Source organism: Bos indicus x Bos taurus, chromosome 4 (assembly GCF_003369695.1).
Source record: "Bos indicus x Bos taurus breed Angus x Brahman F1 hybrid chromosome 4, Bos_hybrid_MaternalHap_v2.0, whole genome shotgun sequence".
Lineage (NCBI taxonomy): Eukaryota > Metazoa > Chordata > Mammalia > Artiodactyla > Bovidae > Bos > Bos indicus x Bos taurus.
The window spans coordinates 53,074,566-53,102,209 of NC_040079.1; the positions used below are offsets into that span (position 1 = coordinate 53,074,566).

Consider the following 27,644-nt stretch of genomic DNA (forward strand, 5'->3'; position numbering starts at 1 on the left):
AGGAGTAAGACAAGACATGAACAAATGGATCACTTTAAGTGAAATATTATTAGACATCCCCTTCACCTGTAGCCTGAACAAACCAAACTTCTTGGAGTTTCTCTGAAAACTTTAATGTTTCAGCACTGCACTGATATTCATTATGTGTGATCTTCACAGAAATCTCCAATGCGGATGAGAGGCTGGAAGCGGTCCATGAAGTGCTGATGCTGCTTCCTCCTGCCCACTATGAGACCCTCCGATACCTGATGATCCACCTCAAGAAGTAAGCTGACACCTCCTTGGCGCCGCCTCTGCACACTCTGTCTGCCCTGCACAGTTGATGCATTAGGAAAAGTGCACAACCTCCCCAACCCACTGAGTGAACAGATCCTCCTTTTAAGTGAATTAGGTTACCTTCTCCAGGTCAGCCCATTGATAACCCTAGACACTCACTCTGTGTCTAGGAGATAGCAGAAGCTGCTTCCCGCACTTTAGATGTGTCCTGTCTCTGAGGCTGGTACTGTTAGAAGCCTCACGTTACAGGTAATACTTCTGAAGCTTAGGGACATTACACAACTGATGCAGAGAGGCGAGGTAAAGCCAGGATGGAAACCCAGTTTGACCCATAGCCCCTAATCTGTTTTAACCATGTGTCTAGGCTGCCCCTGAGTCTGCACCCTCCTCCCACAAAGCCTTGAACTCTGTGTTCTGTCTCTCCTTTTGCTCACCCTAAACCCAAACTCCTGAGCTGCCTTCTTTCTGGGCAAGCAGATTTCCACCCTGACTTCTTGTTTCATCTGATGTATTAATTATCTGTCGTGTGTGTGTGCTCAGTCATGTCCAAATCTCTGCAACCCCATGGACAGCCCACCAGGCTCCTCTGTCCATAGGATTCTCCAGGCAAGAATACTGGAATGGGTTGTCATTTCCTCCCACTGACTGACAGATTGCTTGAAACTGTAAGTGTTTATTATTGCATAGTCTCTGTGGACAGGAATCCAGGTGGCTTTTGCTGGGTGCCTTTGGTTCAAGGTTAATAATGAGGCTGCAGTCAAACTGACAGCCAGGCTGCAAGGCTCGAGTAGGGAAGCGTCCACTTCCAAGCTCACTCATATGGTCTTTGGCAGGATTCAGTTCCTCAGAGGCGATTAGCCTGCAGGTGTCACTTGCCGACTGTTCTCAGAACAGGAGCCCTGTTTTCTGTCATATGGATCTTTCCATAGGCAGCTCCCCACATGGCAGCTGGCTTCTCTTACAGCAAGCAAGCAAGACACCCACGACGGAAGACAGCCTTTCTGTAACCTAATCTCAGAAGCCATACCCCACTGCTCTTGCTATTACTCTATGTGTTGGAAGCAAGTCACTAGGTCTAGCCTATGCTCTAGGGCAACAGTCACCAGCCTGTTTGGCACCAGGGACCAGTTTCGCTGAAGACAGTATTTCCATGGACCAGGGTTTGGGGGATGGTTTGGGGATGAGTCAAGCAGATTACATTTATTGTGTACTTTATTTCTATTGGTCTTCTCTGATAGCTCAATTGTTAAAGAATCTGCCTGCAATGCAGGAGAGCCCGGTTTGATTCCTGGGTCAGGAAGATCCACTGGAGAAGGGATATAGGCCACCAACTCCAGTATTCTTGGACTTCCCTTGTGGCTCAGCTGGTAAAAAATCCACCTACAATGCTGGAGACTTGGGTTCAATCCCTGGGTTGGGAAGATCCCCTGGAGAAGGGAAAGGCTACCCACTTCAGTATTCTGGCCTGGAGAATTCCAGGGACTGTATAGTCCATGGGGTCGCAAAAAGTCGGACACGACTGGGCAACTTTCACTTATTTCTATTATTATTACATCAGCTCCACCTCAGATCATCAAGCATTATTAGATCCTGGAGGTCAGGGACCCCTGCTCTCGGGGAAGGAGTTACAGAAGGGTATGGATTCCAGAAGACAGGGCTCACTGGGGGCCTTCTCAGAGGCTGCCTGCCACAGGGGCTACACACTGGGTTATTTGTGTGAGGGCATGTGAGACAGACAGAGATGGCTGTTTACAGTACACTGGAGTCTCTGGTTCTAGACTCTTTTACCTAAACCACAGATCTCTTTCCTTCACTGTACTTGTGAGGTCAATATATTGGTCTTTGAGATGTTGACAGGATCAGGGTACTTCTGTGTGCCTTCCTCTGTGTTTTGGGGGGATATATGGTAGCAGCCCATTTTTAGATAAAATAAACCAAAAAATATCTATACTGACCAATTTACAGATCGGTTCAGTAAATGAAAGGAAACAAGTTGATAAAACTATAGAAACGCTTAATGCATTGAGGTTTTAATTTTTCTACCTTTAAAACATATAAATACTCTTGCTCATATTCAAGGTGATCAGAAATGTAACAGTTATCTTAGAGTCTCATTTTGATTAATTTATTGAAGAGTACAAGTAAATTTTGGATAAAAAATAGGCTTGAATGTCAGTCTTCCTTTTAATTAGCTATAAGTTATTTCTTTTAGTGTCCAATTATGATACTTTGAAAGGCAAAGTAAAAAAATGCTGACACATCCCAGTTGAGTCTTAAATGCCAATTATTTAGTATTTTTTACTATGGAGGGGTTGCTATCTATCTTGTCTGGTCAGGTGTGGTGACTGACTTGATGGACAACTATGAGTAGTTTGAAAATGAAGAAAATCCTCTTTCTTACCTCCCTCTTAACTTTGCAATGTGAAGGTAATGCAAGCTGAGTTGACCTTTCTAAAATAATACTAGATGGCTAGTCTTAGGAAGGTCAATTCAGCTTCATTACCTTCACAGTGCAAAGTTAAGATGGCAGCCTACTCCAGTATTCTTGCCTGGAGAATCTCATGGACAGAGGAGCCTGGACAGCTATAGTCCATGGGGTTGCAAAGAGTGGGACACGACTGAAGCAACTTGGCATGCACACACGCACAGCTAGGCTTAATTAGCTTTAAGAGAATAAACACAAAGAGATAGCTCTCTGTAAAAAACTTAAACATATGTCAATCCTATTTTGCTCTTCTTGAAGAATGTACTCCCTTTTAGATCTATTATGAACATCCTAAAACCTTAATTCCTTCAAGCAAGAATCTGAGAGATAATAATTTTATTCTACTTAGGAAGGTGTTAAGCCAACTTTGGAATTTGAACTTCATGTTTAAAGGCTTTGCAGTTCTTACCTGGGTGTTTTTAAAATAATTTGATTGGAGTATAGTTGATTTCTGTTTTGTTACTTGCTGCTGTACGGCAAAGTGAATCAGTTATACATAAGCTGATACCCACTCTTCCATAGATTCTTTTCCCATATAGGCCATTACAGAGTGCTGAATAGATTTCCCTCTGCTATACAGTAGATCCTTATTATTTGTCTATTTTATATATAGTCCTATGTGTATGTCAAGCCCAGTCTCCCAGTTTATCCCTCCCTACCCCCATTTCCCCCAGGTAACTGTAAATTTTGTTTTCTACATCTGGGACCCTGTTTTGTAAATAAGTTCATTTGTGCTTTTTTTTTTAAGATTCCATACATAAGTGATATCATATGGTATTTGTCTTTCTCTGACTGACTCAGTATGACAGTCTCTAGGTCCATCCTTGCTTCTGCAAGCGGCGTTATTTCATTCCTTTTTACAGATGAATAATATTCCATTAGGATCCCTGGTGGCTCAGACAGTAAAGAATCTGCCTGCAATGCGGAAGACCCAGGTTCAGTCCCTGGGTTGGGAAGATGCCCTGGAGAAGGGAATGGCAACATATACACATATTCCATTGTGTATATGTACCACATCTCCTTTATCCTCTGTTGATGGGTATTTAGGTTGCTTCCATGTCTTGGCGGTTGTAAATAGTGCTACAGTGAACACTGGCGTGCATTTATCTTTTCAAATTAGAGTTTTCTTCAGCTATATGCCCAAGAGTGGGACTCCCAGGTCATATGGTAGTTCTATATTTGTTTTTTAAGGAACCTCCATACTGTTCTCCACAATGGTTGTACCAATTTACAATTCCATCAATAGTGTAGGAGGATTCCCTTTTCTCCACACCCTCTCCAGCACCTTTTGTTTCTAGATTTTTTGATCATAGCCATCTGACTGGTGTGAGATGATACCTCACTATACTTTTGATTTGCATTTCTCTAATGATTAGTGATGAGTATTTTCAATTCTAATAACAATTACTGCTCTAGACCTCATCCTGTGGGAACTAAAAATAATGTCTAACTGTGTTCCCACTTGGCCACATTCCAGCCATTCTCTTGTCCCGTGACAATGCCTTGACCTTTCTCCTTGGGCAGTAGCCCTGCCAACAGTCAGGGAATCTGCCCTCAGCTTCCTGGTTTGCCAGCATACAGACCAGTGGACAGCAAGAAGAGGGAAATGAAGACAATCATACAAGCCTCCAGCATACAGAGCTGTGGGGACAGCAAGATGAGGGAAATGAAGACAAGCATACAAGCCTCCAGCATATAGACCAGTAGAAAGCGAGGAGGAGGAGATAGAGAGAGTCATACAAGCATACAGACAGTGGACAGCAAGAAGAGGGAGATAAAGATAGTTATATAAGCCTCCAGCATGTAGACCAGTGGACAGCAAGAAGAGGGAAATGAAGACAGTCATACAAGTCTAGACTAAATCTGTATGCATCATGGGCCACCTAATAATCTTTACTGCCCCTTCAAGTCAATATTCCTTCAATGAGAGTTCCATGTTTATTTAGAAAGAGGACTGATTTTATAGTGTTCAAAAGTGTGTCTATACCAGATTCACTTAGTAGTTCACTTCTGTGGGCTGAAGACAATGTCAATAACCTAAAAAATTAATCTGAAAATTTAGTTCAGTTCAGTCGCTCAGTCATGTCTGACTCTTTGTGACCCCATGGACTGCAGCATGCCAGGCTTCCCTGTCCATCACCAACTCCCAGAGCTTGCTCAAATTCGTATCCATTGAATCAGTGATGCCATCCAATCATCTCATCCTCTGTTGTCCCCTTCTCCTCCTGCCTTCAATCGTGCCCAGCATCAGGGTCTTTTCTAATGAGTCAGTTCCTAGCATCAGGTGACCAAAGTATTGAAAGTTTCAGCTTCAGCATCAGTCCTTCCAATGACTGTTCAGGACTGATTGCCTTTAGGATTGACTGGTTCAATCTCTTTGCAGTCCCAAGGACTCTCAAAAGTCAACACCACAGTTCAAAAGCATCAGTTCTTCAGTGCTCAGCTTTCTTTATAGTCCAACTCTCATATCCATACCCAACTACTGGAAAAACCATAGCTTTGACTAGACAGACCTTTGTTGGCAAAGTAATGTCTCTGCTTTTTAATATGCTGACTATGCTTGTCATAGCTTTTCTTCCAAGGAGTAACCATCTTTTAATTTCATGACTGCAGTCACCATCTGCAGTGATTTTGGAGCCCCCAAAAATAAAGTCTGTCACTGTTTCCATTGTTTGGCCATCTATTTGCCTGAAGTGATGGGACCAGATGCCATGATCTTCATTTTCTGAATGTTGAGTTTTAAGCCAGCTTTTTCACTCTCCTCTCTCACTTTCATCAAGAGGCTTTTTAGTTCTTCTTCAGTTTCTGCCATAACGGTGGTGTCACCTGTATATCTGAGGTTATTGGTATTTCTCCTGGCAATCTTGATTCCAGCTTGTGCTTCATCCAGCCTGGCATTTCACATGATGTACTCTGCATATAAGTTAAATAAACAGGGTGACAATATATAGCCTTGACATACTCCTTTCCTGATTTGGAACAAGTCTATTGTTCCATGTCCAGTTCTAACTGTTGCTTCTTGAACTGGATACAGATTTCTCAGGAGGCAGGTAAGGTGGTCTGGTATTCCCATCTCTCTCAGAATTTTCCACAGTTTGTTGTGATCCAGTCACAGTCAAAGGCTTTGGCATAGTTGATAAAGCAGAAGTAGATGTTTTTCTGGAATTCTCTTGCTTTTTCTATAATTCAACAGATGTAGGCAATTTGATCTCTGGTTCCTCTGCCTTTTCTAAATCCAGCTTGAACATCTGAAAATTCATGGTTCACATACTGTTGAAGCCTGGCTTGGAGAATTTTGAGCATTACTTTACTAGCGTGTAAGATGAGTGCAGTTGTGTGGTAGTTTGAGCATTCTTCAGCATTGCCTTTCTTTGGAACTGGAATGAAAACTGACCTTTTCCATTCCTGTGGCCACTGCTGAGTCTTCCAAATTTGCTGGCATATTGAGTGCAGCACTTTCACAGCATCATCTTTTAGGATTTGAAATAGCTCCACTGGAATTCATCACCTCCACTAGCTTTGTTCCTATTGATGCTTCCTAAGGCCACTTGACTTCACATTCCAGGATGTCTGGCTCTAGTCCAATGATCACACCATTGTGGTTATCTGGGTCATGAAGATCTTTTTTGTATGTTCTTCTGTGTATGCTTGCCACCTCTTCTTAATATTTTCTGCTTCTGTTAGATTCAAGGGATTAGATATGATAGAGTATCTGAAGAACCATGAACGGAGGTTCGTGATATTGTACAGGAGGCAGTGATCAAGACCATCCCCAAGAAAAAGAAATGCAAAAAGGCAAAATGGTTGTATGAGGAGGCCTTACAAATAGCTGAGAAAAGAAGAGAAGCTAAAGGCAAAGGAGAAAAGGAAAGATATAAGAATCTGAATGCAGAGTTCCAAAGAATACCTAAGGAGAGATAAGAAAGCCTTCCTCAGTGATCAATGCAAAGAAATAGAGGGAAACAATAGAATGGGAAAGACTAGAGATCTCTTCAAGAAAATCCAAAAATTACCTTTTAAAAAATACTTCTCTATAATTCGTCCTCAATTTTCTTTTGCAAATTCTGAAACCAGAGAAGCTCTCAGGGGCCTATGTTCATAATCGGTACACAAATCCACCCTTGACTCTGTATAACGTCTCTCTGTGTATGTTTGTCTTGCAGGGTGACTATGAATGAAAAGGACAATTTCATGAATGCTGAAAATCTGGGGATCGTGTTTGGGCCCACCCTGATGAGACCTCCTGAGGACAGCACCCTCACCACCCTCCATGACATGCGGTACCAAAAGCTGATTGTGCAGATCTTAATAGAAAATGAAGATGTTTTGTTTTAATTCACCTGGAAAATGAGTTGAGTGGCCCCAGCCCCATCTAAGTTGATAAGGCTAAAGAAATAAAAACATCTCTTGCACTTGATTTGTTTTCCAAACAAGTGATGGAATTTCCTGGACCACAGTGGATTGCCAGGTTGGCTACTGTGTCTCATAGACACTGGCCCCTCCACGGGAGAACAGCAAGGATGAGGGCGAGAAAAAGTCCTCACCTCGGGTCTTTGCCGTGCCTCGTATGTCTGTCTGTTTTGTTGGAAGAGTGATTAATAAATCTTTCTTTAACTTATTAAAAAAAACAGTGTAGACCTTTAAACTTCTGTCTTATCAGTAATAAAAGGGAACTTAATTCATAGAGGTACTTGATACAGTTACACATTTTCCACTTACAAAAAGAAGACAATTCTATATGTTAAATGTTAAATGAAACTTATATTGTAAGATGTATTTTTATTTTAGCTGCAAGAATGTTACTTTATTTTAGCAAATAGAACTCAATGCAGTGCATTGATTATTACCCTGTATACCTTGTCCTGCCTTCTCGCTGTGATCCCTGAAAAAGTTTCCCATGAATGCAGTATTATCTTGACATACCTCTGTCCTTATCAGTGCTTTGCAGTGAAATTTCACCTCCCACCTCTGTCCCTGCTTTTAATAGTTCTTGCTGTTAAGCACTGGCATTTTGCTATCGTGCAGTATATGTTTATTGCAATTGTAGGATGGTCTGTCACATCTACAATTTTCTTTCCATAGAAATTTTGTGAAATCCCAAAGTATGTTTCAGAATTGGTCATACTTCTTCCATATCATGTGTATACATCACAGAACACGCAGAACGTGGTCATTTTACATAAAATGATCTGGAAACACTGGTTATATCTAGGCCACGTAAAAAGCACTTTTCCTCTTCATTTCAGGCAAGCACTCTGAATCCATCTGTTAATGGCAAGTTGCATTTTCACCATATGTCTGTATTTCTGAAAAGTGAAACCTGCAGAGTCATTGTTGATTTTTTTCATTTTTGTTTTATAAACAAGCCTATTTTTTAAAGAATGAATAAGTTTGGTTTTTATGAATATGTGTACCTCCTTGATCAAAGTAGCTCTAATGGATAATTTAATATGATTTGATGACTATAGTTCTATCTTATTGGTTCTATTTATCTTATCATGAGCTTTCAACACCAAGATTTCTATATTTTGTAACATAGGTAAAATATTTAAAATGTCAAAAAACTGTAAACCTAGATTTGTTTTTCTTAAACCTAACTACAATGTCTTTCCCTCTGATTATCTGAGACGATTCATGTTGTTACTCACCAGTCTTGTTTTGGAGTGACCAGAAGAGAATTACTGTGTGTTAAGTGAGCTGAAAGGGGAGAGATCAGTGCAGTTATGGCACTCGGGGGTCAGGATGGTTCTGCTTGGTCCCTGTTAGCATCGTTCCTCCCAGCTGTACAGGTTTGTTTGTTGTAGCTTATGTACTTCTTGATACTGTCAAAAAATTATCTGGAAATGGTTTTATTTTGTGAAGTGAACAATACTTTGTAATTTATGATAGTGTAAATGGAAAGAAAAGCATTAAATGTATTAAATCTCTGTCTATCATTTGGGAAGATATGAAAGAAATTGGTGTTGAGGGCTAGAGGGAAAGAATATTCACAACACTGCTCCCACATGGGTTTTAGGCAATAAAGTTTCTATCATCGCCAAAGCACAATAAGAAAAGAAAGATCCCACAGAGTCTCCACCTCTGGTCCCACCTCCCCCTCCAGTTTCCTCCTGGGGAGCCTGCCTGCGATTAGGGTTCCAATACTCTAGCTTCCCTTTCTGTAAGACCCACTGTGTTTATGTCCTTCGTTGAGTTACGTGGTCTTTAGAGCAGATCACCCTATGCTGCCTGCAGGAGGGCAGAACAAATGGAGTCAGAAAGACTCATGTTTGAGTAGCAGAAAGCAAAGTATTAATCGCTCAGTTGTGTTCAACTCTCTGCAACCCCATGGACTGTAGTCCACCAGGCTCCTCTGTCCATGGGATTCTCCAGGCAAGAAAACGAGTGGGTTGCCATTCCCTTCTCCAGGGGATCTTCCCGACCCAGGGATCAAACCTGGGTCTTCCACATTGCAGGCAGGTTCTTTACCATCTGAGCCGCCAAGGACCTGTCTGTTATTGGCTGCATATGACCTTGGGAATGAGTTTGCTCCTCTAAAAAACTGGGGAAAATATTCTGATTGGGTTTTAAGAATGATGACTTAGGCGAGGAAAGGATATAACATGAGGTGGAAAAGAAGACACATGAGAGAAAAGGATTTGTCCCAGGTTAAATCCAAGTCCAAGTAATCATAAGGGGTATTATTATAACAGGGCTCTAATGTGTAATGAGGGTCACTTGACTCCTTTGCTCGAATGTGATTACAACACTTGATCCCTTCTACCTTGCTTTAGTCTGAAGCCTGCTCACTCATGCCTATCATCCCCACCATCTGGCAGCCTGACGTGGCTCCTCTTACCTGGCTTGAAATTCCTGCCCTTGGAATAACTCTAGTACTTAGACCTGAAAGGAGGCAGTGTTGTTTCCAGAACCCACTGTTAAACTGTCCACAGGTGGGTTGTAAGAGGTGGGGCAGGGACAGGGTGGGTAGAGGAAGACCTTTTCCTTTCTCCCATTAACAAAAATGGGCACCTGGTCTCCAAGCTTGGAAGGGAACTGGTGCAGGATTTCGAGAACAGCAGCCTGGAAGGAACGAGAGAAAAGAGATTTGAGGAGTTGAGGAAAGTAACATTGTACACAGGAGTGCTACCTGGGCCGTCCTGCCTGCAACTGAAAACCCAACTCAGGTAGCTTACAAGTTCCCAAGATCTACCAATCCCCAAATCCATAGTCAATCTTTTGATTTAAAAAACGTGATATTCATTAATTTTCAACAAATACTTATCAAGCACTTATTAACAGGCCAGACACTGAATACTGGCAATGAAAAGGTTTACGTCACTTGCTGTGCTTAGTCGCTGTCGTGTCTGACTCTTTGTGACCACGTGAACTGTAGCCCACCAGGCTCCTCTGTCCATGAGGATTCTCCAGGCAAGAATACTGGAGTAGGTTGCTATGCTCTCCTCCAGGGGATTTCCCCTCCCTGGGGATCAAACGCAGGTCTCCCGCATTACAGGCAGATTCTTTACCACTGAGCCACCTGGGAAGCCCAAGAACACTGGAGTGGGTAGCCTATCCCTTTCCAGGGGAACTTCCGACCCAGGAATCAAACCAGGGTCTCTTGCGTTGCAAGCGGATTCTTTACCAGCTGAACTACCCAGGAAGCCTTTATGTCACTTGGAAGAATTAAATAATAGGTTTAGTTTGGCTGGGCAGAGAAAACTGGTCCTGTAAAGGATTTTAGACTCTAACATAAACAAGTCTGGTGCTACTGTTTTTTGTTTTTGTTTTTGTTTTTTAGTTTTGGAGTAGTCTTATATTTACAGAAGAGTTGCAAGGCTACTGCAGAGGGTCCCTGTGCCCTCTTCACCCACTCCTCTAATGTTAACATCTTACATAACCACAGTAAACTAAGAAACCAACATTAGTACATTACTATTAACTGAACTCCAGGCTTTATTCAGGTTTTATGAGTTTTCCACTAATGTCCTTTTTCTGTTCCAGGATGTAATCTAGGTCACCACATTGCATTTAGTGTTAATGGGTTTTAAGAAACAAATGACACAATTGGGCTTACATTTTTAAAAGATCACTTACTTGACTTTGGATCCATCAGAGAATATGTGGGCAGATGAATGTAGAGAGGCTAGACACAGGGAGTCACTCAGATGTTGTCATTTAGAGGACTAAGGTGATATAGCCTGGATGAAGTGGTAGCAAAGCAGAGATAAATAGAACTGAGTTAATTTAGGAGTCAGAGTTGTAAAAGTTTGGTTATAGATTGGATTAAAGAACCAAGAATGGGGCTCCCTTGGTGGCTCAGAGGTAAAGAATCAGTCTGCCAGTGCAGGAGACGGGTTTGATCCCTGATCTGGGAAGATCCCACGTGCTGCACAGCAACTAAGCCTGTGCTCTAGAGCCCAGGAGCGCAGCTACTGAGCCCACGTGCCCTAGAGCCTGTGCTCTGCAACACGAGGAGCCGGGCAGTGAGAAGCCCACCCACCACAACTAGAGAGTGGCCCCTGTCCTACCACAGAAAAGCCCGCGGAGCAACGACGACCTCACCCACCCAGAAATAAATAAAAATTATATACATAAAAAATGAAAGGATCAAGGACGACTCCCGCATTGCTTAATTTGACAACTGGATAATATTTCTTGAAATGAACACAAGGAGAGCTGGGGGTTTCTTGAGGAGGGGTGCAAAAAGTAAGGAAGATGGTGAGCTCCAGAGAGATACCTATGAAATTTCCAGGCAGATATTTCATGAGCAATTGCATGCACAGACCCAAGCTGGAGATGGGGACTTGGGCAAGACACCAGAGATAATAATTGGAACTGTGGGATTGAATAAGAGTGCCCAGGGACACAGAACAGAGAAATGCAGCAGAGGCCCGCGTCAAAGTTCTCTAGAGCAGCAGTCCCCAACCTTTTTGGCACCAGGTACTGGTTTCGTGGGAGACAATTTTTCCACCAACATGGGTGGGGGAGGGTGGGATGGTTTCAGAATGAGTCAAGCAGATTACATTTATTGTGTACTCTGTTTCTGTTTTTATATCAGCTCCATCTCAGAACATCAAGTATTAGATCTCAGAGGTTGGGGATCCCTGCTCTAGAGTGCCAGCATTCACCCGAGGGGATGAGGAGGAGGAGAGTGCAAATGAAGTTCATTTTGATGTAATAAAATAAGAAGGTCTCACGAGTATGGTTCAGAAAGACGCTTTGTCTTCAGGTTCATTTCGCAAGGTCCTAGTGCATTTTGTTGTTCCACTTCGATGTATTTTGCCTCCACAAGCACCATGTTAGACCTCGTGCTTGGAGAGGTTTACCTCATTATGTATGTGTGTGCTAAGTCGCTTCAGTTATGCCTGATTCTTTTCGACCCTATAGACTGTAGCCCACCAGGCTCCTCTATCCATGGGATTCTGTAGGCAAGAACACTGGAGTGGGTTGCTGTGCCCTCCTCCAGGGGATCTTCCTGACTTAGGGATGAAACCCACATCCCCTGCATTGGCAGATGGATTCTTTACCACTAGTGCCACCTGGGAAGCCCTTACTTCAATAGATGCTTCATAAATGCAGATAAGCTGGGGTCATTTTTTTCCTGAGTTGAAATGATATTATCATACTCTAGGACCTCCTTCCCTGCCTTCTACTGCTGTTTGTACACACTTCTAAACCAGCGGTTATCACAAAGTACTTCAATTGTGTATCCATCTGTCCCACACTGAAGTACAAACTCTGTGGGATCAAGAACGGTGAATACCAACCACACGCCGGTCGGGCACACTCCTGGCCATCCTGCAAGTCTCAACTCAATGTTTACTCTCTGCTGAGATTTTCCCTGGCTTCCCCAGGCAGAGTACATGGGTGCCAGCCATAAACAGTAATACATGAGAGCACAGAAAGTTCAGAGAACTTAGAACTGGGTTTAACCAGAACATGAAATGTGAGGGGAGAGGAGGGGGAATGAGATGAAACAAGCAGGTCTGTGCCAGGGAATAAGGAACCTTGTGAGTCAAGTACAGTCCAGTGACATGTCGAGGACAGTACAGAGGATGTAAGATTAGAGACTCAGAAGCTGTAACATCAGGAAGATGTTATAGGCAATGACAAACCAAACTTGGCTCCCAGCGGAAGGGATGTGGAGAAGAGTCAGGATAAGAAAGAGATTTAGGATGAGGTCAGGACTTACTGATTTGATGCCAGGATTAAAAAGGAAATAGTCACAAGTGCCATCCCTGTTTCTGGTCTTTATAATTAAGTTAATATTTAGGAAGAAAAGAGAATATGGGAAGGAAAGCAGGATTATTAGCAGGGGGAAATCATGGGTTCAGTTTGCAGAATGCATTGTACCAATGGTTCACCCATGTAAAAATGTCTAGAAAATGGTTGAACCTATGGTTTTGGAGCTCAAGAGAGAGGGATGAGCTGGTAGATTAAGACCTGATCAGACTGTATCACCAGCTGAAATTAAAAAAGACCAGTAATAGGTCCCCAGGGGGCACTAGCAGTAAAGAACCCATTGCCAATGCAGGAGACATAAGAGATATGAGGGTGATCCCTGGGTTGGGAAGATCCTCTGAAGGAGGAAATGGCAACAAAACCACACCAGTATTCTTGCCTAGAGAATCCCAAGGACAGAGGAGCCGGGCAGGCTACATTCCATGGGGTCATAAGAGTTGGACACAATTGAAGTGACATAGCACATATAATAGGTCCCTGGATAAGAATGAAATCTAAGGAGCAGGCAAAGTTAGACAACTTTGCAAGGAAGGCCAGGCATGGGCAGAAGAAAAGGCAGTCAGGAATGTAAGAAGAAAGCAGAGAAAGAAAGAACGTCAGGTTTGGAGAGGCCATGGGGGTCAGATGCTGCTACAAGATGATAAGGTGATGAATCCCCTTTGGATATGGCAACTAAGGATCCCATAACTTAATGGGAGCTTTTCAGTGAGGATGGTGGTAGTGCAGGGTAAAAAGGTGGTACAACTAAAAAAGTGTTTAAGTTCGTCAGAGAAATTTCATATCCACATCTTCTTAAATGCAAAAAACATAAATGTTATTTAAGGTCCTACTCTGGAGAAAAAACTACCCCCATAATCTTTCAATAACTGATTAAGCAAATTTTCTTTATTCCAGCTTAGATTTTCTTACAGAGATAATTTCCCACATAAATAAGAGTTAAAGTCAGTGTTTTAATATTTTTGAAAACTCAGAAGTTAAAGACATCAAGTATTCCTTTTGCAGTGTTTTTATTTATCCTTGGAGATATGCAATTATCATAATTTACAGGACTTTTTGTAATTAATTGGACTATAAGAAAAACTATGCAGTTTATACCATAAAATTCTGTCCCTAAGGAATTAGGGTCCTCAGTAACAGAGAGATAAGGAAGCTCAAAAGGGTTCATGTTCAGGAACCTCTTATAACTAAAAACAGCAGAGCATAATCTGTTATTTGTGAAAATGAGACTTAATAAAAATATCTTTCAAATGTTCACTATTGCAAAAGAGAATGCCTGTTAAAATGCCATTGTTTATTCTATATAAAACATCCCTTCTACCCCCTCAAAAGATTTTTGCTTTAAGATAGAGAAAAGGACATATCCCTAGGATATGACACTTTGTGAAAATTATCTCAGTACAAAATCCAAAGACATCCATAACTGTCCTTACTCACAATTACCTGCATGTACCAGGTACAATTTTCCAAACCTCACCACTGATGAGCCTATTCCAAAGCAGAATTCAGCAATACAAAAGACACAGGCTAAAACAGTCCTCAGAATTATACTTTAAAATAGGCATATTCACAAGATTAACATACAGAAAACAATTGTATTTCTTACACCAACAATGAACTATCAGGGAGTATAAAGAAAATACCTTTAAAAAGAAAATACCTTTTAAAATTGCAGTCCCCAAAATAAAACATTTAGGAAATAAACCTGACCAAGGAGGTGAAAGACTTATAGATTGAGAACTATAAAACATTAACAAAGGAAACTGAAGATGATTCAAAGAAATGGAAAGCTATCCCATGCTTTGGGATTGCAAGAATTAACACTGTTAAAATGGCCATATTAACCAAAGCAATCTATAGGCAATGTGAGCCCTATCAAATTACCCATGACATTTTTCACATAACTAGAACATTCATATGGAACCATAAAAGACCCAGGATTGCCAAAGCAATCCTTAAGGAAAAGAACAAAGCAGAAGGCATAACCTCCCAGACTTCCAACAATAGAACAAAGCTACTGTAATCAAAACAGTGTGGTATTGGCATTAAAAACAGACATATGGATCAATGGAACAGAACAGAGAGACCAGAAACAAACCCACACACCTACAGTCAATTACTCTTCAACAGAGAGGGCAAGAAGACACAATGGGAAAAAAAATCTCTTCAGCAAGTGGTGTTGGGAAAGTTGGACAGTCACATGTAAACCAATTAAGTTAGAACACATCCTCTCATCATATACAAAAATAAACTCAAAATAGCTTAAAGACTTAAACATAAAACATGACACCATAAAATTCCTAGAAGAGAACATAGGCAAAACATTCTCTGACATAAATTGTACCAATGATATAAACTGACTGACCTTAGGAAGGCTAGGTCAGTCTCCTAAGGCAATAGAAATAAAAACAGAAACAAATGGAACCTAATCAAACTTACAAGCTTCTACACAGCACAGGAAACCATAAACAAAATGAAAACACAACCTACAGAATGGGGGAAAATATTTGCAAATGATGCAACCAGCAAGGGCTTAATTTCCACAATATACAAACAGCTCAAACAACTCAACAACAACAACAAAAACAACCCAATCAAAAGGGCAGAAGCCCTAAATAAGACATTTCCCCAAAAAAGAAATATAGGTGGGCAATAGACACATGTAATGATGGTCAACATCGCTAATTATTAGAAAAATGCAAATCAAAATTATAATAAGGTACCTTCTCGCCAGTCAGAATGGACATCCAAAGTCTACAAATAACAAATGCTGGAGAGGGTATGGAGAAAAAGGAACCCTCCTACATTGTTGGTAGCAATGTAAATTTGTACAAGCATTATGGAAAACAATATGGAGGTTCCTTAAAAAACTAAATATAGAACTACCATATGATCCAGTAATCCCACTTCTGGGCATGTACTGAGAGAACACCATAATTCAAGAAGATATAAGCATCCCAGTGTTCACTGCAGCACTGTTCGCAACAGCCAAAACATGGAAGCAGCTTAAATGTCCATTGACAGAGAAGGGGATAAAGAAGATGTGCTACATGTACACAATGGAATACTACTCAGCCATAAAAAGAAGGAAATAGCACCATTTGTAGCAACATGAATGAACCTAGAGTTATCATACTACATGAAGTTAGAAAGAGAAAGACAAAAACCATATGTGATATCACTTGTATGTGGAATCGAAAATATGACCTAAATGAACCTATCTATGAAACCAAAACCGAAGCACAGACATAGAGAACAGGCTGGCGGTTGCCAAGGTGGAGGGGGTTGGGAGAGCAATGGACCAGGAGGCTGGGTATAATGGATGTAAACTTCTATATATCAAATCAATAAACAACAAGGTCCTATATAACACAGAGAACTATCTTCACTATCCCATGATAAACCATAATGAAAAGAACATTAAAAAAGAATACATATGTACACACAAGTATATACATGTATATACATATATGTGTATGTAACTGAATTGCTTTGCTGTGCAGCAGACATTAACACATTACAAATCAACTATATTTCAGTTAAGAAAACAAGAATGGAAAAGAAAAGAGTGGCCACCATTGCACACAGAACCCAGGATTTTTTTCGCCTTTTTTACCCACCAGGAGCTTAAATACTGGTGACGTGGGAGCTGATATTACTAATACATATACAATATTATTAATAGCCCTCACTACTTGGGGAGGAAAATTCAAATTTCTCTGTAAAAAAAAAAACTTTCTCAAGTTCAATGAAAGGGAACATGGCAACACAGTAGCAAACATAGTGGATAAACATGCATCACCACAGAGGTGAGGAAAATCAGGTCACTGAATAACCTCACCTGTTTTCCCTTGTTCTTCATGAAGAATTCTTTCTGCTCTCTGATACAGGTAAGCAAAGTCCAAGGCACAAACTAATGAAAAAATACATGTTATACCCCCAGTCATAAGTGTGACTTCAAGTGTTGTGTGACCAACAGAACCCAACAAAGCTTCAACCTTAGAATACGGCCATCCCATGAGGCTTATGGTTACTGTACTTCCATTTCTAGCCATGCTAAGTTGGAGCCCAAACACTGAGTTTAATTCTCTGCCTTTAAACCAATTCACAGCATACGTATTCTGAGCAAGTGCTAAGGACTCCTCACCAGTCCCAAATGCAAACTTTCCAAACTCCATCAGCCAAAAAGCATTAAATAGTCCACCCAGAGCAAAATAACCTGCCCAATGCAAATAAAGCGACTAAAAATAATGGCTCCCTATCATATTCCAAATACTCAGTGGATCAAAAAGTCACGAAAGAAACACAAAGCTACGTTGGGTCAGTAATACCAGGCATACAGTAGCATGAACTTTGTGGTGCTCACCCGCGTATTCCATGTAACCTGAGTCTGAAGGGCAGCAGGATCATCACAGCCAAAAATGCTGCTGAAGCCAAGGACGTACATCAGAAACAGCACCGAGAGCCAGGGCGCCAGGCCAATGGGGACGCCGAGGGCCGGCAGCACCCGGGGGGCAGCAGGGGTAGTGGGGCCGCCTGGCAGTGGCGCCCTTGTTTCCTCCTCTTCCTCCTGCTCCCTAGGTCGGTGGGAGATGTACAAGTGACCTGCAACTCCGGGAGGAAGCCAGCGTGCTCTCATGACCACGGTCGCTCATGTGAGGACGCCTCACTACGTGTTCAACAAGCCCTCCAGGTGATTCTAGTGTCTGCATTAGAGCAGAACTGGTTTAGCGCAATCAGGGTTTCACCTGAACTGAGAATCAGTCCATTCTCTCCAAGGTGTTTGGATACCTGAAGAAACTTGGGAATTAGTAACAAAGACTTTCAGAGGCTGAATAAGACCCTGCACAGCCATAGTCTAAGGTCCCCTTAGGCTTCTCTCCTCCATAACCACAGAACCAACTTAATCCCTAAAATGACACTGTCTGGCCTGTAAGCTCCATGAAAGCAGGAATCTGGTCTAGGCCGAGCATACAGTAGGCACTCGGACATTTTCTAAATTAATACCATAATCCTTCTACAAATACTCAAATGCCCAATAATATTTCAGTTTCGTGGAGGAGGGGATGATTGCAGAAGCAGAAGAATCTGAAAATGCACACTGACTCTTGTCCACCATTTAGAGTTCTATCCAATGTCTGAACCCTTAAGTTATTGAAGCTTTCTGGGAACTAGTTATCCATTTCTCAGCTAATCTTCACCGTATTCTTTCTCCTTCTATCCAGAAGGAATGATTAAGTCTCAAAATAATTCAGTTTGGAGAGTCTGAAGATCTAAGTCTCTAGTTCAATTGCCTTTTGTATGTGTGTGTGTTCAATCCTCAGTCCTCTCCGACCCTTTGTGAACCCATAGACTATAGCCCGCCAGGCTCCTCTATCCATGAAGATTCTCCAGGCAAGAATACTGGAGTAGATTGCCATGCCTTCCTCGAGGGGACCTCCCCAACCCAGGGATCAAACCTGTGTCTTTCACACCTCCTGAGTTGGCAGGTGAATTCTTTACCACTGAGCCACCTGGGAAGCCCCCAGTTGCCTGTTACACAAGTCAATTACAGGTTACAACCTCCTTGTTTCAATCCTGGCCCTTAACTTTCTGATAGTGTAATTGAGGGGAAGTTACTCTACTTCTTAAACCTCAGTTTCCTTGTCATTATCATGAACTTGTATTGTTACTGATTCCATGGAGTAACTGTGAGGCTTAAGATAATCTGCATACAGCCCTCAGTATAGTATTGGGGGCACAGAGTAGGACAAATGTTTGTCTAAAAACTCAACAGCTGGAGGAGACTTTTATGAGAAGGCTTACACCATTAGTATCCTTCACAGCTGTGAGACATCATTACTCAGTGTTGCCTAGAAAATTAGAGAGTTACAGAAATTTTAGCAATTTACTGCCCAATGAGTTTTTAAAACCAAGCCATGCCTGCCTGTGCTGTGATATGGTGGAAAGGTTTCATGGGAGCCCTACAATAGCACTGCATTTATTTTTTTTCATTAATTTATTTTAATTGGAGGCTAGTTACTTTACAGTTTTGTAGTGGTTTTTGCCATACATTGGCATGAATCAGCCATGGGTGTACATGTGTTCCCCATCCTGAACCCCCCTCTCACCTCCCGCCCCATCCCATCCCTCAGGGTCATCCCAGTGCACCAGCCCTGAGCACCCTGTCTCATGCATCAAACCTGGACTGGCGATCTATTTCACATATGATAATATACATGTTTCAATGCTATTCTCTCAAATCATCCCACCTTTGCCTTCTCCCACAGAGTCCAAAAGTCTGTTCTTTACATCTATTTCTCTTTTGCTGTCTCACAAATAGGGTCATCATTACCATCTTTCTAAATTCCATATATACGCGTTAATATACTGTATTGGTGTTTTTCTTTCTGACTTACTTCACTCTGTATAATAGGCTCCAGTTTCATCCACCTCATTAGAACTGATTCAAATGCATTCTTTTTAATGGCTGAGTAACATTCCATTGTGTATATGTACCACAGCTTTCTTATCCATTCGTCTGCCGATGGACATCTAGGTTTCTTCCACGTCCTGGCTATTGTAAACCGTGCTGCGGTGAACATTGGGGTACACGTGTCTCTTTCAATTCTGGTTTCCTCGGTATGTATGCCCAGCAGTGAGATTGCTGGGTCATATGGCAGTTCTATTTCCAGTTTTTTAAGGAATCTCCACACTGTTCCACATAATGGCTGTACTAGTTTGCATTCCCACCAACAGTGTAAGAGGGTTCCCTTTTGTCCACACCCTCTCCAGCATTTATTGTTTGTAGACTTTTGGATCGCAGCCATTCTGACTGGCGTGAGATGGTACCTCATTGTGGTTTTGATTTGCATTTCTCTGATAATGAGTGACGTTGAGCATCTTTTCATGGAGCACTGGATTTAGAGCCACAAGACCCAGCTCAGTTGCAGATCAAGGCTTTCAACATTTCTGAGCCTCAGTTTTCTCCCCTTTGAAACTTAAAAATTAGTGTCTGTTTGTCTCTCTGACCCAGCAACCTCATGGGTTATCCCTGAGGCCGGATGGCATGGGAACAGGTGTGGAGGTGCTCTGACACAGCGTCACGCCTAGAGGCCCAGCCTCAGCGCTTGTGCTCCCCACAGGTGCTCTCCCTGGAGCCCCACCAGCCGCACTGAGACTTCGGGTCTCTGCTTGCTTGGTTTCTCATTTGCAGGCACAGTTGACCACTCCCTTCTTCTCAAACCCCCTCTCTCTGGGCTGCTGTGACACCACCTCACCCCCAACAGCCCAGAGACAGGTCAGTCCCTACAGAAGCAGGAGGAGGTGTCCAGGAGGGATATTTTTAGGAAAAACAAAATGGAACATATATATGTATTGATATGACAGCACTTGTAGAAAAGTGTACCAAGAAACCATTGGAAGGTGCAGAAAATATTAGAAATAGGACCCAAAACAAGCAGATTGAAAGGACTGAGGTGGACGGAGAGTGGACAAGGAGAGGTCATTATTAACTTTAGAAAAAGACAAAAAGTTGGAAAGCAAATGTAAGGATCTGTGTATTATAATGCTTAGCCTGAACAATATCTACAAAGGCACAATAATATCAAAATGGAATAGTCAATTAAACAAAAGCTGTAATATGACCCTACTGGGATCTGTGAGAAGAGAAGCAGAAGGCATGATGCTCTAAGAGAACAAAATCCTCAAATATCATAATAGGAAATTAATAGAGGTCAAATATGGATTAAGCAAAAGAGAGAATAATACACATATTATTTGGAAATACAGAGATGTGCATGTGCCACGAATAAAAAGCCAAAATTGTTGAAAGTGGTTGGGGAAGAGAACTAAGAGAAGAAGTAAGGTAAGAAGTCCATGTGGGGACTCCCCCGGTGGTCCAGCGGTTAAGACTTTGTTTTCTAAGGCATGGGGTGCAGGTCTGATCCCTGGTCAAGGAACTAAGATCCCACATGCCTCACAGCCAAAAAAAAAAAAACATAAAACAGAAGCAATATTGTAACGAATTCAATAAAGACTTTGAAAAATGGTCCACATCAAAAAGAAAAGAAAAAGAAACCCCTGTTAGTTACTATAATCACTTTAATAACATTTGACTTTTGAACTTGGTGTGCAATATATTCAGTTCAGTTCAGTTCAGTCACTCCGTCGTGTCTGACTCTTTGCGACCCCATGAACCACAGCACGCCAGGCCTCCCTGTCCATCACCAACTCCCGGAGTCCACCCAAACCCATGTCCATCGAGTCAGTGATGCCATCCAACCATCTCATCCTCCGTCGTCCCCTTCTCCTCCTGCCCTCAATCTTTCCCAGCACCAGGGTCTTTTCCAATGAGTCAGCTCTTCACATCAGGTGGCCAAAGTATTGGAGTTTCAGCCTCAACATCAGTCCTTCCAAAGAACACCCAGGACTGATCTCCTTTAGGACGGACTGGTTGGATTTCCTTGCAGTCCAAGGGACTCTCAAGAGTCTTCTCCAATATTACTTTAATAAAATAAAAACTAATTTCTGGAAACGATAGTGCTATGTCTGCATAGCAGAGCCATGATGCTCCTGTTGTTTCCCTCCTCTGGGTCTGATTCAGTGGTGTGGGTTGTGTACTAAGATTCCAGGAGCTAATGGGGCAGCACACATTAAACATATTCCTTGGCTTGTGCCTCAGTCACAGTTCAGTAGGGGCCTTACTGCTAAGGATTCTGCCTTGTGATTTGCTAATCCTTTTCTGGTAACATTGCTTTCAAGCTTAACGGAGCACACTTCCTCCTTTCACAACAGGTAACACACTTGCAGTGCTGAAAGGATGAACAGCATTCTTGAATCACATACAGAAAACTTCTGCTTGGTTTGATTTAATCATTAGGTATCTTTCTGAAAAAAAAGTTTCAGAGCAAATTGTTGCCTATTAAATACTCTCCAGTAAGTTTTAACATGATATTCTTCGGGGGAGTGGGGTGGAAACAACGGGCCCCAACCAACAATAATGACAGTGAATTTTAAGACTCTCTACTCATTATTTTCCAAAAGCACTTGGAAGTGATTGACTTCTAGAGTCTGTTCACAGTGCTTTCCTACACAGCCAATGAAAGAAGTTAGTCAAGGAGAAACTAACATTTCCTGAGTGCCTATTACATGTGCTGGGGACTTAATAAATGTATTGTCTCAGGCAAAGGAGAAGATGGGATGAATTGAGAGAGTACCATTGACATATATAACTACCATGTGTAAAAAAGATCACTAGTGGGAAGCTGCAATACAACCCAGGGAGCCCTGTGACATTCTGTGACGACCTAGAGCAGTGGGATGGGGCAGGGAAGCTCACGAGGGAAGAGATATGTACATACTTATGGCTGACTAGTGTTGCTGTACGGCAGAAAGCAATACAACTTTGTAAAGCAATCATCCTCCAATTAAGAATCAATTAAAAAAAATTTTAATACATTGTCTTCTTCAATCTTGGCAACCATCCAGAGAAGTAGGTACTATTATCCCCACTTTACATTTAAGGAAACCAGAGCCTAAAGATATTAAGTAATCCCCCCAAAGCCACACAGCTCGTAATTCAAACCAACCATCAAGTCTTTACACAAGAAATGTATATAATTACAATTCCCAGTGTTAGTTTGAGCTTTGAGTGCTCTGTGACTCCATAGGGCTTTAATATGCAAGCAACCACATACGATTTAGCATTGTTCTAAGTGGGAAACTTAGAAGATGATGACCTAATTCGAATGTTTTCAGTATGACTACCTCTTTTGATATAATAGCCTTGATACCAACAAACACTTATTGATGGAATGATTAACTAAATGGCAATATGAGATTCAAATAGAAATATAAGAAGAACACTGTATTAAGGAAAGAGTAATTGAAACTGAGTCAAAATAATTGTACCTCTTATGCTCTTGTGACCTTGAGCAAACTGCTTCAACTTTCTAAGATAAAACTGTAGAACTTATAATCTCTCTCTCAGGGTTGCTCTGCCATTAAAAAAAAAAAGTGGGAAGAACAGTAACCACTTTTGGATAAACACATAGCAAAGTGAAAGCCCAGAGTAAGCATTTAAAATCTGAAGCAGTTTCCCCCACTATGTAACTTAAATTACATCAAATAGGTGAACCTGAATGTTCTGAAGAGTGAACAGTGTGAGATTTAGCTGTGTTGGCACTGAGCAGAAAGCTGAGTCCCAAAACTTTGATGCACCTTTTCTAATAGCCTGTGATAGAAAAGCAGCAATTTCTTATGGACTTCTGACTCAGACAGTAAAGAATTTGCTTACAGTGTAGGAGACCTGGGTTTGATCCCTGGGTCAGGAAGCTCCCCTGGAGACAGGAATGGCTACCGACTCCAGTATTCTTGCCTGGAGAATCCTATGGACAGAAGAACCTGGTGGGCTGCAGTCTAGGGGATCACAAAGAATCAGACACGACTGAGCAACTACTACTTTCACTTTCAAGTTTGACACTGGCTTTGAAGCAGGTGAGGAAACCAAAAGATTCCCTCCCTGCATCATGTTACCCTCCCATCAGATATCCACCTCATGCCTGTACACGTGTGACCTAATGAGCTGACACCTCAACAAAGCACAAAAGAGAAAATAAAATCTAAATAAAATAAAATGTAGCATAACCAAATCGACTCTTTGAAAAGGTAAACGAACAACCGGAGTTAGCAAATCACATTTTACAGGATCTAGTTTACCCTGGCCCTGACCTGGATCCAGGTGACCAGCCAGAGAACATTCACACGACTTTTATTTACATCCGTGATTTTCTGATAAACACTAAAGTGGCATTATCTTTGTTTCCTGAGAGAGTCAGGATGTGCTGTGGAACCGTGTTCTGAAATGTCATGTCCTCTAAATCATTCATTTATTCCCCAAGTACAATATTTAATAAAATATCAGCTGCCATCCTCCAGTATTATACTGTTCTGCCCAATCCTCACCTCACCCCCTAACCTCATCTCCTTCAATGTGTACTGCAACATGATAGTACTCTTCCAATTTTACGGGAAACACAAAAATGTATCAGGTAATTTGGCATACCTACTGTTTTCACTCCTCAGAATTAAAGAAAATCAGGCTTTTCCCTTTTTTATATAACTTTTTAAAATTAATTAATTTGGTTTCATCGGGTCTTAGTGGCGGCAGACACAGGCTTTGGTGCATCAGGCAGGACATTTCACTGCGGCACAGACTCTAGCTGTGGCATACTGGCTCACTTGCTTAGGATCTTAGTTCCCTAACCAGGGAGAGAACCCATGTCCCTGCATTGCAAGATGGATTCTTCACTACTGGACCACCAGGGAAGTCCTCAAATCAGGCTATTCTTAATAATAACCAATTAAAACTTTATTTCACTGCCACTTTTAAAACACTTCTTTTTACAAGTCAGTCATATTATAACCAAGAAAGCATTCCTATTTATGCATTGGATGGTCACACATTTAACAATATTAAAAATTATTATTGTCAGGCAGATGGCAAGTCCTAAAGACTCATAGTAACCTGTTCTAGTACTCCCCAGGTGGCGCTAGTAGCAAAGAACCCACCTGCTAATATGGGAGATGTAAGAGACATGAGTCCGATCCCTGGGTTGGAAAGATCCCCTGGAGGAGGACACAGCAATCCACTCCAGTAATCCTTGCCTGGAGAATCCCTTGGACAAGGGAGCCCAATGGGCTACAGTCCATGGGGTCACAAGGACACAAATGAAGCAACTTAGCACACACGCATGCCAAGTGCTCATGGAGAGGCATAGCACAGTGCTAAGTCAGTCTCTGGACACTGAAGCCAGTTTTCCTGGGGTCAGATGCTGACTCTAGTACTTACTAGCTGCGTGACCTTGGGCAAGCAACTTAAGTTCTTAGTCTCTCAGTTACCTCATCTATAATAATAATAGTGCCTGTTTCATAAGGGCTTTTAGGAAGATTAAATAACTTAGTATTTATAAAGCAATTAGAAATATACCTAGCACCTAGAAAGTGTTCTGTAAATGATCAGTAAATACACTGGAACTCATTTTCTAGTGAGGGAGTCAGACAATAAATAAATATGAAAATTACAGTCGAGTCATGGGGACAAACACCAAGCAAACAATTTACGATAAAATGAAAACACACCCAGTCCTGTGAGTGGCATGCCAGGTTATTTGGCTTAATTCTCCTGTTGGAAACAATTGGGCACCAAACCAATGGTTTTGGTTTCCTCCTGAAGGAAAAGGAACAGAATTTTAAGTGAGTGTAGGGCTCATCCAAAAAAGAGCAATTAATAGAACATCCTTCCCTTGATAAGCATTGGCCCGCAAAGGGTTTGGGCAATCCAGAAGTAAACTATGCTCATCCCCCCACCAACAGATCTTTATGGAAAGTTAAGCTAATTTGGAGCAGAAAAGATCTGGGGAGGGTAGGGAGGCTTGTCCCAGATGTGACTATAGGCTAACAGTCTCTTTTTCTGGTTATCCCAAAACATGACTTATACTAAGCCATGAACTTTAGTATACAGTGGCCCCTAAGATCTTGAAAAGAATTTCTAGAAAAAGTGACTTTTGATTAGGTCTTAAATTTTCCTACAAATAATTTTTTAAGGAAAATGAGGAGCATACAATAATATCCAAGAATAATAAGGAACCAGATTCAGAAAAGAGGAGGCTTGGAGAGTTGGGAAGAGTCAGCTGGTGATGGCTGCATTTCAGAGAGAGGGTGAATTGTACAAACTAGCCTTACTTAGGTCAAGTGTGAAACTGACATGATTAGTAATATTTTGGGACTATAATTTTTATGCTTCTAGATATGCATTCATGTTAACCTGACGGCACAGGATGAGATGCTATGAGCAGTGGATTCCACCATCAGGCATGGGTACAATGTCCTCTCTTTAAAAGTTTACACACTAAATCCAACAAGACTGATGTGAATACACAAAAACAAGAAAAGAAATATTAAATTACCAGTACATGGATAACTATAAAGGAAAAGGCCATGGGAGCAGCCAATCCAATTTTCAAAGAATGGAAGAGTCCATAAAAGAAAGGGATGATGGAAGAGGGAAGGCAGGGTAAGGAAGGGAAGGGAAGAGAGAAGGTAAATGGAGAAAACGTGAAAATAGGGGGCAAAAAAGAGTAAAAGGACTAACACCCAAACATCAACCATGGTCATTCCTGGGTGAAGAGAATATAAATGATCTGTATTTTCTTCATTTTGATTAGCTGTGTGTCTTATATTTTCTCATCACATGTTTTCCTTGCCCTAGTTGCCACCATAAATGCTTTAAAGAGAGCAATTGCTCAGCCTCTGATGCAATGCCAGATTTACTAAAATTGCAAATGCCAGGTTTAAATTCTAAAGTTTCTCCTTTAATTTCTAGTAAGCAAACCTTGCTCTCTAGAAATTCATTTTCTGTTGTCTTTTAGTGTAATCATTTATTGCACTTAAAGGTCACCTGAGAAATAAACAATATAATTTTTTTTAAAAAAAAGAAACTGTCTTTTCTCAAACCATCAACATATTTCTGAAAAATTAAAAATGACAAGAAAAAAATATTATGAAGAAATATAAGTACTGCCCAATCTAAGCATATTTCAATTGAAAGTCACGACTACTCACTGGGTAGATAAATCAACTTTTAAATGTATCTACACTGTATTCATGACTTACCAATGTAGAGGTTTAGGACCCGCCCCCCATGTTCTCCTTATCGAAACAAACAGCAGGATTCCTAGATCAATACTTACATAATAAAACCATATTTGTTTAACATTAACTCTCTTTTCTTGTTTTTTTTTTTTTTTTTTTTGCATGGGATTTTGGTTACAAAAATTTTTATAAATTTAAACAATTCTAGATTCAAAAATGGAGGAAAATAAGTTTTAATGGTTTTGATTTAAAACTCTGTCTTTAAAGTCAAACTACCATGATATCTCAGATAGTCTGATTCACCTCATCTTTTGGATTTACCCAGATTTGTACACATACCTTTATCTTCTCATTTCCTTAAGTCCAAGCCTTTTCAATGAAAGTGCCTTCTTTTGCAGATGCATCCCCCGCCTCTAAAAACCTCCCCATTACTTAAACATTTCACTAAATCATTCTTCCAGGAAGAACTGTTCAGATTGATCGGGAAAAAATGTGACAACACTACCTGTTTGCCTTTTGAAAAATATCTTTTTTTTCTATAATCTACTAGATTATATCAAGGAGGAATGTTTTGGGCTGCAAGTAACAGAAAACTGTGGTTGTAAAGCTGTGGTTAAATCATAGGAATCCATATTATCGCACTGAATTAGTAGTCAGGAGATGGATCATTCCAGCGCTCGTCAGGGGCTCACCCGTATCACAGAAAATACCTGTTCTATTTGTCCCACTCCCATGTCATCCCTTAGTGTGCTGGGCTTTATTCCCATGTCTGTTGCCTCACTGTTGCATGACGGCAGCTGCACTCTCTCACACTGTGCTGCAACATAAGAATCAAGGATACTCCAAAAGATGTTTTTCTGTCAGAAGGCTCTGTCCTCTATTCAGGAAGGAGCATTTCCAGAAGTCTTCCTTATAGCCCCTGAAGTCAGACTGGATCATGCGTGTGCTCCTAGTTACAAGGAAGTCTATAAAAGTATCTCTTCTTTAAGCCTCTAATTAAACTCAGGCTCCTTTTTTGTATGAACTGAAT

The 27,644-nt window shown here is 41.3% G+C and overlaps 1 protein-coding gene and 1 pseudogene across 1 annotated transcript in view; one reads left to right on the forward strand and one right to left on the reverse strand.

Annotated features, from left to right (window-relative positions):
• The window catches only part of CHN2 (chimerin 2), a 339,759-nt gene extending 331,062 nt beyond the window's left edge, over positions 1–8,697 (forward strand). Inside the window, exons 12-13 of the mRNA XM_027539419.1 lie at positions 160–265; positions 6,925–8,697. Coding sequence (XP_027395220.1) covers positions 160–265; positions 6,925–7,096 — 278 coding nt within the window. The 3' untranslated portion in view covers positions 7,097–8,697. The remainder of the gene's footprint in view (positions 1–159; positions 266–6,924) is intronic.
• A 4,456-nt stretch (positions 8,698–13,153) lies between these two features.
• LOC113890905 lies at positions 13,154–18,339 on the reverse strand (annotated as a pseudogene).
• Between the last annotated feature and the right edge of the window lie 9,305 nt (positions 18,340–27,644).